At 38.6% G+C, this 13894-nt stretch overlaps 1 protein-coding gene across 4 annotated transcripts in view; it reads left to right on the forward strand.

The window, feature by feature from the left end:
* Window positions 1-13894, forward strand: part of Blm (BLM RecQ like helicase) — a 105542-nt gene that overhangs the window by 87396 nt on the left and 4252 nt on the right. For 2 of the 4 annotated variants that reach the window (XM_047542444.1, XM_047542445.1), the window contains exons 18-22: window positions 3835-3982; window positions 7829-8028; window positions 8481-8673; window positions 11430-11570; window positions 13583-13784. In XM_047542444.1, coding sequence (XP_047398400.1) covers window positions 3835-3982; window positions 7829-8028; window positions 8481-8673; window positions 11430-11570; window positions 13583-13784 — 884 coding nt within the window. Of the gene's footprint in view, window positions 1-3834; window positions 3983-7828; window positions 8029-8480; window positions 8674-11429; window positions 11571-13582; window positions 13785-13894 lie in introns of those variants that run through there. The other 2 variants (XM_047542446.1, XM_047542447.1) reach the window with 2 other exon arrangements.

The following is a 13894-nucleotide window of genomic DNA, read 5'->3' on the forward strand; positions in this document are numbered from 1 at the left end:
ATAGAATATTTTAGAAATATCATTAATACACAAGCATGCCAAATGATCCAACATGGACAGGTAGAATATTTTAAATACAACTATAACCTATGTTTAAAGATTTCATTCAATTGAGAGATATACACCTGTAATCTCAGCTATGTGGGGGGCTGAGGCAGGCAACTTAGTGAGATCCTGCCTCAAAATAAAATTTTAAAATGAACTTGGGGTGTAGCCTGGTCGTAGAGCACTTGCCTAGTATGTGGAAGGCTCTGGTTTCAACCTCCAGTTCACAAAAAAAAAATTTTTTTTTTAAATCTTATTCTCAAAAGAGTAACATTAGTGTGTACTGTGTTTAAATTCAAGTAATTTAAATTACTCTTTTTTTTTTTTTTTTTTTTTTTTAACTATAAAGAATGGCATTGACACAGTGGCACACACATGTAATCCCAGCAATTTGGGGGGCTAAGGCAGAAGAATCACAAGTTCAAATCCATCTCAACAATTCAATAAGACCCTGTCTCAAAATTAAAAAGGATTGAAGGTGTAACTCTGTGATAAAGTGCTCCGAGTTTAATCCCCAGTACTAAAAATAATTATAATACCACTAATAATAATGGCAATGGCTTCTGAGTTCAGTATGATCTATTCTCAAATAACCTTGGGAAGTTGTTAAATTCAGTCATTAGGTACTTATTGTACCTATCCCGGCAATTTTATGTTTTAATATCTGCAAGACTGTTTACGGAGCATTTTCACATTTCATATCTTTTTTAAAATATTTCCAAAATGCTGGAGACTCCCAAAAGAACACATTGTAGACCAATTCATAGTCTGGAAGGGAGAGACATATATGTGTTCATATAAGCATAGTTATGAAGATTTGCAGCATTAGCTAGAGCCAAGAGGAGTTTACTCTCTAAGTGTAGAATCTACAGATTCACAGCCATCTCTTCCCACTCCACCCTGTAAACAGTGCTAATCAGTTCACTCGGCCAGCAGATATTTGTTGAGGACCTATTCTATAACAGACCCTGTTCTAAGAATTTAGGATACCTTATTGAACAAAATAAATAAAAATTCCTGTCCTTGTAAAGCTTGCATTCTAGTAGGGGAAGACTGATAGCAAAAAATATACACAACAAGAATATGTTAAAGGAGAATAGCTTTGGTGAAAAGTACAGCAGAGTAAGGAGACAGGTGCAATGGGTGGGGTCCAAGATGCAGTATTAGATAAGATGGCCCATTTGCGTGAAAACTTGAAATGAGAGTTAGCCAAGCAGCTATCTGAATATGACCATTATTAGCAGAAGCATTAGCCAGAGCCAAAGCCCTGAAGTGGAGAGTAGTCCTGGAGCACTAGAGAGACAGCAGGAACCCACGAAACTGAGCAGGGTTGAAAGTCTGTGACGGCAAGACGTATAATGGAGGGCCAGAGCAACAACATGAAGGCTAAGGGACTGGAGGAACTGGAAGAATGGAGTTACCTGTAGCCAAAATACAGAAAGCTGTTTGGCAAGAAAGACCAAGAGTTGAGTTTTAGAACTGATATATGAGTGATATAGGTCTGTTTGATTCAGGAATTCTGTTAAGAGGTTGATGGTACACGTGAAGTTGGTACATGTGATTGACATGGTATCATAGATGATACTTAAAGCCATGAGACCAGCTAATATCTTTAGGGATATACTTGGGCAGAAGGGCCAGGCAAGGTGGCACACACCTGTAATCCCAGCTACTCGGTAAATGGAAGAAGGAGGGTCACAGGGTTGAGGCCAGCCTGGGCAACTCAGTGAGACCCTCTCTCACAATAAAAAAGAGGGGAGATATAGCTCAGAGGTAAAGTATTCCTGGGTACAGTCCTCAGCACTCAAAAAAAATATCAGGCAGAACATAAGAAAACCAAAGACTTACCATGGCTCCTAAGAGGTTAAGGAGAAAAGGAAGAACTATGAAGGGAAACCAAGAATGAGCACTAAGAGGAAAACCAAGGAAACCAAGTACAGGAAGTGTTTCAAGTGCTGCTGCTAAGTCAAGTACAGTAAGGACTGAGAATTTACCATAGGATTTAGCATTGAGAAATCTTAATGAGCTTGATTTGACCATTTTCAGTAGAATGGGGGCAAAAATTGGAGACAGTGAATATAGACAACTCTCCCAAGTGTCTTCCTTCCTCTGGTCCTAAGGATTGAACCCAGGGGTGCTCTACCACTGAGCTACATGCCCAGCACTTTTTAAAAAACGTTTTGAGACATAATCTCACAAAGTTGCCCAGGTTGGCCTCGAACTTATAATCCTCCTGCCTTAACTTTCTGAGTAGCTAGGATTACAGGAGTGCACCACCATGACCAGTAGCAAACTTTATATTAAGGACCAGAAAGTAAAATATTTCAGACTTTATGACCACAAGATTTCTGCCAGAAATATTCAGCTCTGCCATTGTAACCCAAAAGTGTACATAATAAATATATCAATTTTCCAGTCATGTTCTATGACTGTGTTCCAATAAAACTTTATTTTTAAAAACAGGCATCCTGGTGATGGGTCATAGTTTGAAGTTTTTATTGTAAGAAAATGGAGGAATAATAGATGGGCTATATTACCAGCAACATTAAAGGACCACTTGAGATTTGTAACCATATATGAAAGTAAAGATATTCTACATAATTTATGTGTTTGTCCAACCAAGTTCAGACACAGGTACTGACGTGTTGAAGCTAATGTGCTTTGCCAAGTAATATAGTAAACTGACCTAAGAGCAGGTTGATAGTAAATGCAGTAATGATAATAAGGAGAGGCTGTGGAATTTAAACTGAGTTAGGAGGACATCTAAGGTTGAGGATCAGTGGCTGGGCAATCCCAGTGGATTATTAGAGTCAGAATGCTGGCATGAGTTAGAAGATAGCATGTGGTAGTCTGAGAATGAAGGGTTGCCATTATTGATGTGACATGAAAGCAAGTGACCGATATAGGTGGAAGACAGAATCATTGGAGCAGAGGAGATCCAAACACCAAAGACCAAAGGTTGGAGAGTCATCTCTGCATATTGAAGTCACCAAGAATTAAGGCAGGGGTGTTATTAGAGTGAGGGGATTCTTTAGACTGCTCTGAATGGGACCTCAGAATGACTACTATTCCTCAGAACAACTGCTGATTGTTGGTGTAACATAAGAAACCTGAAAAAAAAAAAAAAAAGAAACCTGTTCATCATCAAGTTGTCAGAGTATGGCAAGGGAACAAGGGTTAAAGGGAGGAAGAGCCTCTAGGGTCTAACTCAGTGGTAGAGTGCTTGCCTAGAGCTTATATGAAGCCCTGGGTTCAATCCCCAGCACCAGAGAGAGAGCACTATGTGTGCAAAGACAGAGAAGCATGGTGCAGATTTTTTAGAGCTACAAGTGTGCTGAGCATTGCTAGTATAGAAAACTAGGATAGGTGAAAGACCATCCAGTAAAAGGAACTCAAAAAGTGGGCAAGGTTTTGGGCCACCTGAGGGAAATGAGGAAGTGAACTGATGGGAGATAATAAAAAAGAAGACCCAAAAGCAGTTACAACTCCTAAACTTGCATGACTAGAGAGTGGTTTTCATCCCAAAGGTTACCATCCCATAAGTAGTAGAGCATTATTCCAGGAAGTATGAAGGATTTTATTTTTTTCTTGCCACAGGTTGTTGCAGACAGTAATAAAGTAGATAGAGTACTAATTATACTAGAACTTTGGCAAAAAGAAACATTTGAAACTTCCTTAGTTTTTAGTCTTAGTTTTGGTCTAGAAATGAGTTGTAAGTCTGCCACAGTTAATATTGAATCTAGCTTTCATTATCTTAATTATAGCAGAAGATAATCTTTTTATTCATAGGATTATAAAACAAAAGATGTGACTGATGATGTGAAAAATATTGTAAGTTTTGTTCAAGAATATAGTTCATCGCAAGGAACAAGAAATATAAAACATGTAGGTCCTTCTGGAAGATTTACTATGAACATGCTGGTTGACATTTTCCTGGGTAAGTCTTCTGTTTTATTTTTTGAGTTAATTGAAATTAAACATCTAAAGAATTCAGATGGGCCTGGTGTGGTACACATCCTTAATCCCAGTGTCTGGGAGACTGAGGCAGGAGTATTGAAAGTTTGAGGCCAGCCTTGGCAACTTAGTGGTGCCCCGTCAAAATAAAAAACAGAAAAGGCTGGGATGTAGCTCAGTGGTAGAGTAACTGTGGGTTCAGTCTCCAGTACAGAAGAAAGAGAGAAAAATGAGGAAGGGAGGGAAGGAAGAAGGAAATGAATAAGTAAAATAGTTAACTCTGGGAGATGGAGATAATTTAGAAAATAGGCAGTAATTTAAGGGAGAGAAGAGGGAAGATTACTCATTAGTATTATCACAAATATTTAAATAACAATTGAATGTTATGGAAAAGAAAGAATAAGAAAGAGCTGTTAAACATTTAACAGAATTGACACAAGTAAATTTAGTGGAAAGGTTGGAAAATGAAATCAAGAAAATCTTCTAAGACCCAAGCAAAAAGTTTGGAAAGCTCGGGGCTGGGGTTGTTGTAGCTCAGTGGTAGAGCACTTACCTAGTATGTGTAAGGCACTGGGTTCGATCCTCAGAATCACATAAAAATAAATTAATTAATTAAATAAAGGTATTTAAAATGATTGTTTAAAAAATAATTTTGCCAGCCCTTAAAAAAAAAAAAAAAAAAAAAAAAGATTAGAAAGCTGAGCATGGTGACACATGCCTGCAGTCCCAGCAACTGAAAGCAGAGGCAAGAGATGCAGAGATCACAGGTTCCAGACCAGTCTCAGCAACTTAGTGAGACCCTATCTCAATATTTTAAAAAAGGACTGGAATGTGCCTTAGTGGTAAAGTGCCCCTGGGTTCAATTCGCAATACCACAAAAAATATCAATAATAATAAACTATGGAAAATATGAGAGAAAACAGAGGATCAGTGTTGAGACATAAATTCCAACAAACATTTTGGAGAATAAAGGGGTAATATCAAGCCAAAAAATATAAGAATATTTCCTAGTGTGGGCAAGAAAAAAATAGCTTTTAGAATAAAATACCTACTGAATGTCAAATAAGGTACCTTGAAAGAAAAAAATTTTTAAGATAAATTCCTATGAGATTTGACAATACCAAGAGTAAAGACCTGTCAGGAAGGCCAAATTTTTCCTCTCTTATATTCAGTAATGGAGCCTGTGAATTTTAATGACAAAAGACTGATTAGCAAGAGAAAAGACAGATTTAATCATGTAGGGATAGAATGACCCAGAGGGGCGATTAAGAATTTGGAGCTTATTTATCATCCTTTGTTGTTGTTTGGAGGTACGAGAGATTGCACCTAGATGTACCCTATGCTGCTTCTTATTTTTTATTCTTGACTATTGTCTCGCTGAGTTGCCAAGGCTGGCCTAGAACTTGAGATCTTCCTGTCTTAGCTTCCTGAGTAGGTGGGTTGCAGGCATGCAGATGCATGTGTCACTGCCCAACCTTAATGACATCTTAATAGGGAAAGAGGAGGGAGAGGAGCACTTATAGGAAAAAAAGTTGACTTTTAAGAAAGATAAACAGGCCAGGTACAGTGGCAGACACCTGTAATCCCAGTGGCTCTGGAGGCTGAGGCAGGAGAATTGCAAGTTCAAAGCCAGCCTCAGCAACTTTAGTGAGTCCCTAAGCAACTTAGTGAGACTTTCTCTCAAAAAATAAAAAGGACTGGGGATGTGGCTCAGTGGTTAAGTACCCCTGGGTTCAATCCCTGTTATGAAAGGAAGAAGAAAGAAGGAAAGAAAAAGAGAGGCATAGAGGGGGCAGAGGGAGAGAGAAAGGAAGGAAGGAAGGTAAGTGGGCCCTTCAGAGACTAGACGGGAGATAGAACATTTTTGTGGCAAGTATGGTGTGCAGACTTCTTATCTTTGCTTTTAAGATCAGCCTTCTCTGGTTTTTCCCAGGGAAGGAATTGATGACAAGAAGTGAGTTCTTTCGAGTTATTTGGGCAGACTCTTCTTTTTGGCAGATAAAAGATTTCAGGAACTCAAATGCCTTCTGCTCAAAATAATTTCTGTGCCACAGTGGCATATTCTGGACCTCCTTAGAGGCAATCTTGAAAGCTTCAAAAAGAAAAAACAGGAACTAAAACCAGACTAACATCAGATTAATATCAGCAATTATGGAGACTAAACAAAATGACCACCTATCACAAGACAATATATAATGGTAGTCCACTGAGAAGAAATCCCATCATCACAGCTATGCTGCAGGACTGGTAGCAATCTGTACAAATTATAACAAAGTCAAGAATAACGAGTCCCTACCAGTATATAGAAAGAATAAAAAACAAATTTTTTTATTGATTATAGTGAATAACACAAAATTACTTCTTGACCAAAAAGAGAGAAGGTGCCTAGAAACTCAAAGGGAGAGATTATGTAAAAGCCATGATCAAATATAAAACAAAAGAAATCATAACTTGATTTTTAAAAATTGGTAAAACTTATAAAAAATAATCCATTTGACATGGATACAGTAAACATTCTCCTTTGGATTGCATAAGAGTCAGGACATTGTTCCAAATACAGAGGAAACTTGTCATAAAATAAGTAATTAGAATCCACATATAGACTTAACCATGGTTACAGACAGGCCAGCATGTAAATGCTAATCTCAACATGTTAAAATAAAAGTAGGATAAAAAGAGTATGGAAGGGCTTCATGTGCACATAACCTCTTACCAAGTTTTTTCTAAAGGTAGAAATAATAGCAGGGCACAGTGGCACACGCCTGTAATTCCAGCGGCTTGGGAGGCTGAGGCAGGAGGATCACAAGTTCAAAGCCAGCCTTAGCAATTTAGCAAGACCCTAAGCAATTTGGTGAGACCCTGTCTCTAAATAAAAAAACAAAAAGGGCTGGGGATGTTGCTCAGTGGTTAAGCACCCCTGGGTTCAATCCCTGGTACCAAAAAATAATAATAAAATAAAGGTACAGAAATAATCAATAGATGGCTGAGCATGTATGCCTGTAAACCCAATGACTTGGGAGGTTGAGGCCAGAGGATTGCAAGTTCAAAGCTAGCCTCAGCAATTTAGCAAGGCCCTAAGTAACTTAGCAAGATACTGTCTCAAAATAAAAAACAAAAAGGACTGGGGATTTGCTCAGTTGTTAGTGCCCCTGAGTTCAATCTCTGGTACCAAAAAAAAAAAATCAATAGATGAGCCAATAGGGTACAGCTAACAAATCTGGGGGAATGAGAAAGTGAAGGGAATAGTATAAATGGTCTTTCATAGTGGGGGTTCAGTAGATAAATTTCAAGTGGTGACCCTGGCTAAAAATAAAAACTACTAGGGCTGGGGATATAGCTCAATTGGTAGAGTGCCTGCCTTACAAGCACAAGGCCCTGGGTTCAATCCCCAGCACTGCAAAAAAAAAAAAAAAACTACTAAGTGATGGCTGCCAGGCACAGTGTCACATGCCTTAATCCCAGAGCCAAGAGGCTGAGGCAAGAGGATTACAAGTTTGAGGTCAACCTCTTCCACTTAGCAGGACCCTGTCTCAAAATAAAAAGAGCTGATGGTATAGTTCAATAGTAGAGCACTTGCCTAGAATGTGAGGCCCTGAGTTCCCTCCCTGACCCCAAAAACAAAAAGTACATGCAACCACAGAAATTTTAGAATTCCACCCAGATATTCTCATTATACAGAAATGAGTGTTGATTTGTATCACAGACATTCCTGTGAAATAGATGATCTATTGGTCAAACATGTTCGTTAATGACTTCTTAGCCTCTTCTATATGAGTGGTAGGGCACCTATGTTTACTCATATAACTTTTAACTTTTTCTGCCTTATTAGGGAGTAAAAATGCAAAAATTCAGTCAGGTATATTTGGAAAGGGATCTGCTTATTCACGACACAATGCCGAAAGACTTTTTAAAAAGCTAATACTTGAGAAGATTTTGGATGAAGACTTATATATCAATGCCAATGACCAAGCAATTGCCTATGTGATGCTGGGAACAAAAGCCCAAAGTGTACTAAGTGGGCATTTAAAGGTATGGCATTTTAAACATTTATTTTATTATCTCATAGTGAGTGGACCAAAGTATATTACTGCAAAGTGCAGTGTCTCTTCCAAAGCTTACAGATAATGCATTTCTGTATGCTATCCTATATGAACATATTCTGATCTCTTTAATTGGAAAGAGATCTTAAAATTGAATCCAAGTAATTTGACATCTGTCAAAATGACTTTAATGGGTTAGTTATCAGGTCACTAAATCTTCCTATAATCACTTAATAAGCATTTTTCAAGAGGCTATGCTATACCACGCCCTGGAGATAGAACTACGGAGGATGGACAACCCCTATTTCCACGGGGCTTACCGTCTACTTAGAAGAACAGAAATACAAAAATAAGTAAATGCAGTTAATCATTAAATAAAGACCCCGTTTGGGAACAAGTGTTCATTTATCCACTCCTATGATTTCTTTCTCTCTCACTAAGGTAGACTTTATGGAAATGGAAAATTTCAGCAATTTGAAAAAACAAAAAGCTTTAGTGGCAAAAGTATCTCAGAGGGAAGAGATGGTTAAGAAATGTCTTGGAGAACTTACAGAAGTCTGCAAATCTCTGGGGAAAGTTTTTGGTGTCCATTACTTCAATATTTTTAATACTGCTACTCTCAAGAAGCTTGCAGGTAGGTACATGTGTATCTTTCGTTACATGGCACAGATTAATAGGTCAAAATTCACCTTACTAAGGAACTTCTTAGTGATAAATCTGTTGTCTATTTAATTCTTTTTATTTAATCTCTGATTTGAAAACTCAGAGAAACCATTTAAACTCATTCTTGAGATAAAAAACATAGTTCTTAAAGATATGTACAGTGTCACCAGGTGTGGTGGTGTATACCTGTGATCTTAGTGACCAGGAGACTGAGACAGGAGGATCACAAATTTGGGGATGGTCTCAGCAACTTAGCAAAACCTTGTCTCAAAAAATATAAAAAGGACTGAGGATGTAGCTTAGTGGTAAAGCACCCCTGGATTCACATACACATACACACATAACAGTTTTAAGGACTGAGGTATAGCTTAGTGATAGAGCATGTACCTACTATGCTACAGATTCTACCCACATCACTGGGGAAAAAAAAACTGTATATATATATATATATATATATATATGAATATATATATATGCATGTATGTGTGTTATGATTTAAATTTATGCTTTGCTCTAATGCTGGATGTTAAAGATATGACTAGTTGTAATATGTAGTCAGTGTCAATTATTTGTGCTGATTATTTGCCTGCCTTACAATGTTTAACTTTATGTGTAAAAGTTGTTGCTGTGAAGAGCTAAGTTCTTTATAAAAAGAGATTATGTTTTATGCTTCTTTAAATCTGGATCTAACATACTGCTATGTCTTTAGTTAAGAAGTACTTACTGAGTGTTTTCCATGGATTGAGATAGATCAACCTAGAATTTCAGTAGTAAAATCTATGAAAAATAAGTTGTTCATATAACTGATACACATTTCCTCCAACATAAAGTCTCATAATCATCACCTCTCTCGTCCACTTTTACCCCTACTGCTAAATCACTCCTGGACTCAGTTGTCCAGATCCTCGATTTTCCCATTCTGGTTTGTTTTTTTTGTGTGCTGTGGTTCTGGGCATTGTACCCAAAGTCTCATGCATGCTACAAACACCTGCTCAACTACTGAGCTACACCGCAGCCCACCAGAAGGTGTCAACAAAAGGTTGCACATCTCTTGGTAACAAAAAATGTAATACTGCTTTATCTACTCTGGAAATCTTTTTTTAGGTCACATAAAAATATTGTAAGAAACTGAAATTGTGGTCATTTCCTCAAAGACAGTAAATTAATGCCAAATTTATTCCCCATTACTGTGTCTCATAGCTTTTCTGCATTCATAGTTTTTTTTCCATAATTACTTTTTTAATGCTAATTACTGTATAATCTTTTTGAAGACACTTATGTAGCAGTTAAAGTTACATATGTAAGATACCAATAATAGAGTGACTTTGTTTAACCTGCCAACAGTATTAATAGCTGGGACCAAGCTACCCAGACAGGCAACAACCAAAAGATAGCAGCCGTTTGGCCATCAGATGTTGTAGGATGCATCTTGAATTCAGGAATGCTAATATGTGAAAAAGAATGTGACTTAGAATCATTGAAGAATAGCATTTTTTCTCAAGATTATTAGTGTAGTTTCCCAACTAGTCTCCTTACCTCCAGATGTGAGCATGATATACATTTTAATCTTTACAAAACCACTAAAACTACAACAACTTTCCAGATAAAATACAAATTCTATCAAGGGTCTACATTTTACTTGCCTCTCCCACTTCATCTTCTACTAGCCCCCTTCCTAAACCTTCTGTTCTGTCCCACAGTCTGTCGCTTTTCCTCTAAACATAGGAATGATGTGAAAATCACAGATTTGGAAAGGATCTGAAATCCATCCTTTACTCAAGTCAGATATTTAGGAATTATTACTCCCTTACTCCCCATAGCTGCACATCAATAACCCTAGATCCAGCCTCCAAAACTTAGCCAAGTCTCTCCTCTCTTGACTCCACTCCTACATTCTAGTTTGCTGTATCCTTACTTGCTCTTGCACTGACTCCAACCAGGCTCCTAGTTTCCGTTGTTTCCCTCAGAGTCCATTTTCCATACAGCAGCCAAAGTGACCTTTAAAATGACAGACTTGTTCAGCTGCAAGATAGATATGGAATCTCTCTGCAGAGGACTCTGAATTGCCTGCTCATTGCTCCACCCCACGTGTGAAAGACTGGAGGAAGAACAAATTTGAACTGGGGGCAGTAGTCATTTGGTTAGACCTCCTTGGGTGGGGTGTACAAGTCTGAAGTGCCAGGAAGAAGTCAGAGTTGGAAATAGAAATGTGGGTGTTCTCATCAAATAGAGGGGACAGTAGAGTCCTATAGACTCAAATAGTCTTGTAGCTGGACAAGTCTTGGCAGTGGGGACCATGGCAAGAGCAGAGTCTGTTTAAAGTTTATTATATTGCCCAGATCCCACCCTCTAGCTTCCCCTAGGCCCTTGGCCCTCTCCCACTCACTGCCCTGGCTTATGTGTCTTCTCTGCTGGAATTGGATGATGGCTTCTACCCTTTGGGCCTGTCTGCTGCCTCTGTGGTGCCAACTTTGCCTTTTAGAAAATCAGCCCATGTGGGCTGGGGATATAGCTTAGTTGGTAGAGTGCTTGCCTAGTGTGCACAAGGCCCTGGGTTTGATCTCCAGCACCACAAAAAGAAAAAAAAGAAGAAAATCAGCCCAGGTGCCCAGTACACTGTTGTTAGTTGGCACTTAGCAGACGCGAACTGAAGGAGTGAATGAGCATGAATTCAGTGGATTTTCTATGGGTGGTAATTTAAATTCCTAATTTTATACCCATGCACAGAATCTTTATCTTCTGATCCTGAGGTTTTACTTCAAATTGATGGTGTTACTGAAGACAAGCTGGAAAAATATGGTGCAGAAGTGATTCCAATATTACAGAAATACTCTGAGTGGACATTGCCAGGTTCAGTATTCAGCAAATGTGTGTTTTACAAAAACCTGTTTAAAAGTTAAGCAATGCATCTCACTGGATTAGAATTATGTGGTTTCCGGGTTATATTAATGGTTTCTATACCCTGTTACGCTGAAGTTCAAGTCCTCAGAACAGCCTCAATTGTATAGCAGGCACTTCTGAGAGGACACTCGTGTTTAGGTTCCCAGGGAAGCCAGTTATTAAATCTGCTAATAGGGCCAAAAGTGAACCTTTGGGCCCAGTCATTGCTGGTTCTGGTAAAGTAAGTACTGAGAAATAGCAGCCCTGGGTGCCCATCTCATATCTGTGATCCTTGGCAGGCCACCAGCAACCTCTTTGTGCTTCAGTGTCTTTATCTAGAAAAGAACATGTTATCTAACAAGTACGTCTAAAGATAAAATTTAAGAGTCCAAATGTTTTGGAAAAAATGAACAGGTCATCAGAATGCTACTGTTATTAGTCATTGAAAAAATCTGTCCTATAGTGCCTCATCACTGGGCTGTGGAAAGCACTGACCAAGGGGGAAAACAGAGAACAAGGAAATATTTTGTTGTAGGAAATAGTAAAAGGGCAGATGTATGCCCTCCACTAATATATTGCCATTCAGTGAGACCCCACAGACCAGCCAAGTTCAATGTTTTCCTGTTTCTATAACAGGCTAAGGTAGGAAAGTCTTCTCCAGGCTCATGTAAATGGTGAGCAGAAAGAGAAATAAGTGGACACGTATTTTAAGCTCTCATGCCACAGTGTCTTTTATCCATTAACAAAGTGCTGAAAAGTAGGTTCCTCATAAATTCCTTTATAAGACATGCTCTGGAGTCATGTAGTTCTGGGACGTAGTTAATTGGTAGAGCACTGACCTAACGTGTGGCTCTGGGTTCCACCCCAGTACCACAAAAAATAAAATAAAATAAAAACCATCTTCTTATTATATTTGACAATCTCTTGGTAGGAACTTCACATTTGTTTCATATCATAATTAGTTTGGAAGGGGCTTTTGTGGACATAGACAGGGTTGCTCTGGGGAAACATCCCAACAGCATGGTGACTATCACTCCCCGTGCCAAGAGCTTCACCTGTTTTATACCATCTCATCCTTACAGCCCCCTTTTTATAGGTGAGGAGAGTAAAGCTTTTCATTTTTCCAGAGTCACACAGCTGGTATGTCAGAGCTCTTTACCCCTACACTGCTGCTTCTCCCCATGTGAACCAGTCTTGGAAGGTACCCTGGTGGAGCCCCAGGCCCTCCATGCTGCCCATCCCACTAGGCAACAGGATGACCTGGAGGGCATACCAGAGCAGCCCGGAAATGGAGGAAATGGATCCACGGTTACTATGTAACCTGCTTTTAAGATGCTTGCATGCAAATACAGATACCTATGGAAATTACTATAGGTATTCTTTGCAAATGTGTGCTCTTATACAGTTCCTTTTCCTACCTAAGATGTGAAATATTCAAATTTATGCAAAGAAGTAGCTTTTGTCTATGAAGAATTATGATTTAGAATTTTGATGCCCATTTATTAAGGAACTATTGTTCAAAGCAAAGGCAGAACATAATTTGTGTTTCCCTTTTGTTGACCTTATTTTTTTCAGCATGTTTAAAATGATAAATAAAATTGCTTAACATTTATAGCACTCTACTTTTTAAGTCACTCACCAGAATTAATGCCCAGTTCGTCACAGGAGCGCAGGTCGCAAAAGGTAGAATATGAGCCAAACCTGATCTCTGGTGGAGTTAAAGCCTATCACAGATTTTTTTTAAATAATGAATTCTGATGCCCTGTCATTAAAAATAATTGGTCATTGAGCACATTGTGGGTTTTTTGAAATGAAGAAGAAATGTTTGGTTCTTGCTAAATTGTTGAATCAATATGGCAGGAAAGCACCAGGGAAGTGGGGATCGCCTGAACTGTGTAACTGTGTGTCTGAACTGTGAAGCTGTGTATCTTCATCCAGACAGTAGGAACACCTGGGCCAGCTCCATATCACCTATAAATGTCTGCATTTCCCATTTGTAGCCGAGGACAGTTCTCCAGGGGTAAACCTGTCAGGCAGCAGAGGCCCTGGAAAGAATGACATCGAGGAGCTTGATGAGGAAGTGCCTGTGTCTTCTCACTACTTTGCAAATAAAACCAGAAATGAAAGAAAGAGGAAGAAGATGCCAACTTCCCAAAGGTCTAAGAGGAGAAAAAGTAGTTATGGTGGTTTCAAGGCAAAGGGGTATGTTCTTTGACGTCTTTTGCAACATAGAGTATAATGAAGGAAAGGACAAAAGTATAACTTCTTTGGTTTGCTTTGAAACATTTATTAAAATTAGCATTGTTAAATGT

Source organism: Sciurus carolinensis, chromosome 2, assembly GCF_902686445.1.
Source record: "Sciurus carolinensis chromosome 2, mSciCar1.2, whole genome shotgun sequence".
Lineage (NCBI taxonomy): Eukaryota > Metazoa > Chordata > Mammalia > Rodentia > Sciuridae > Sciurus > Sciurus carolinensis.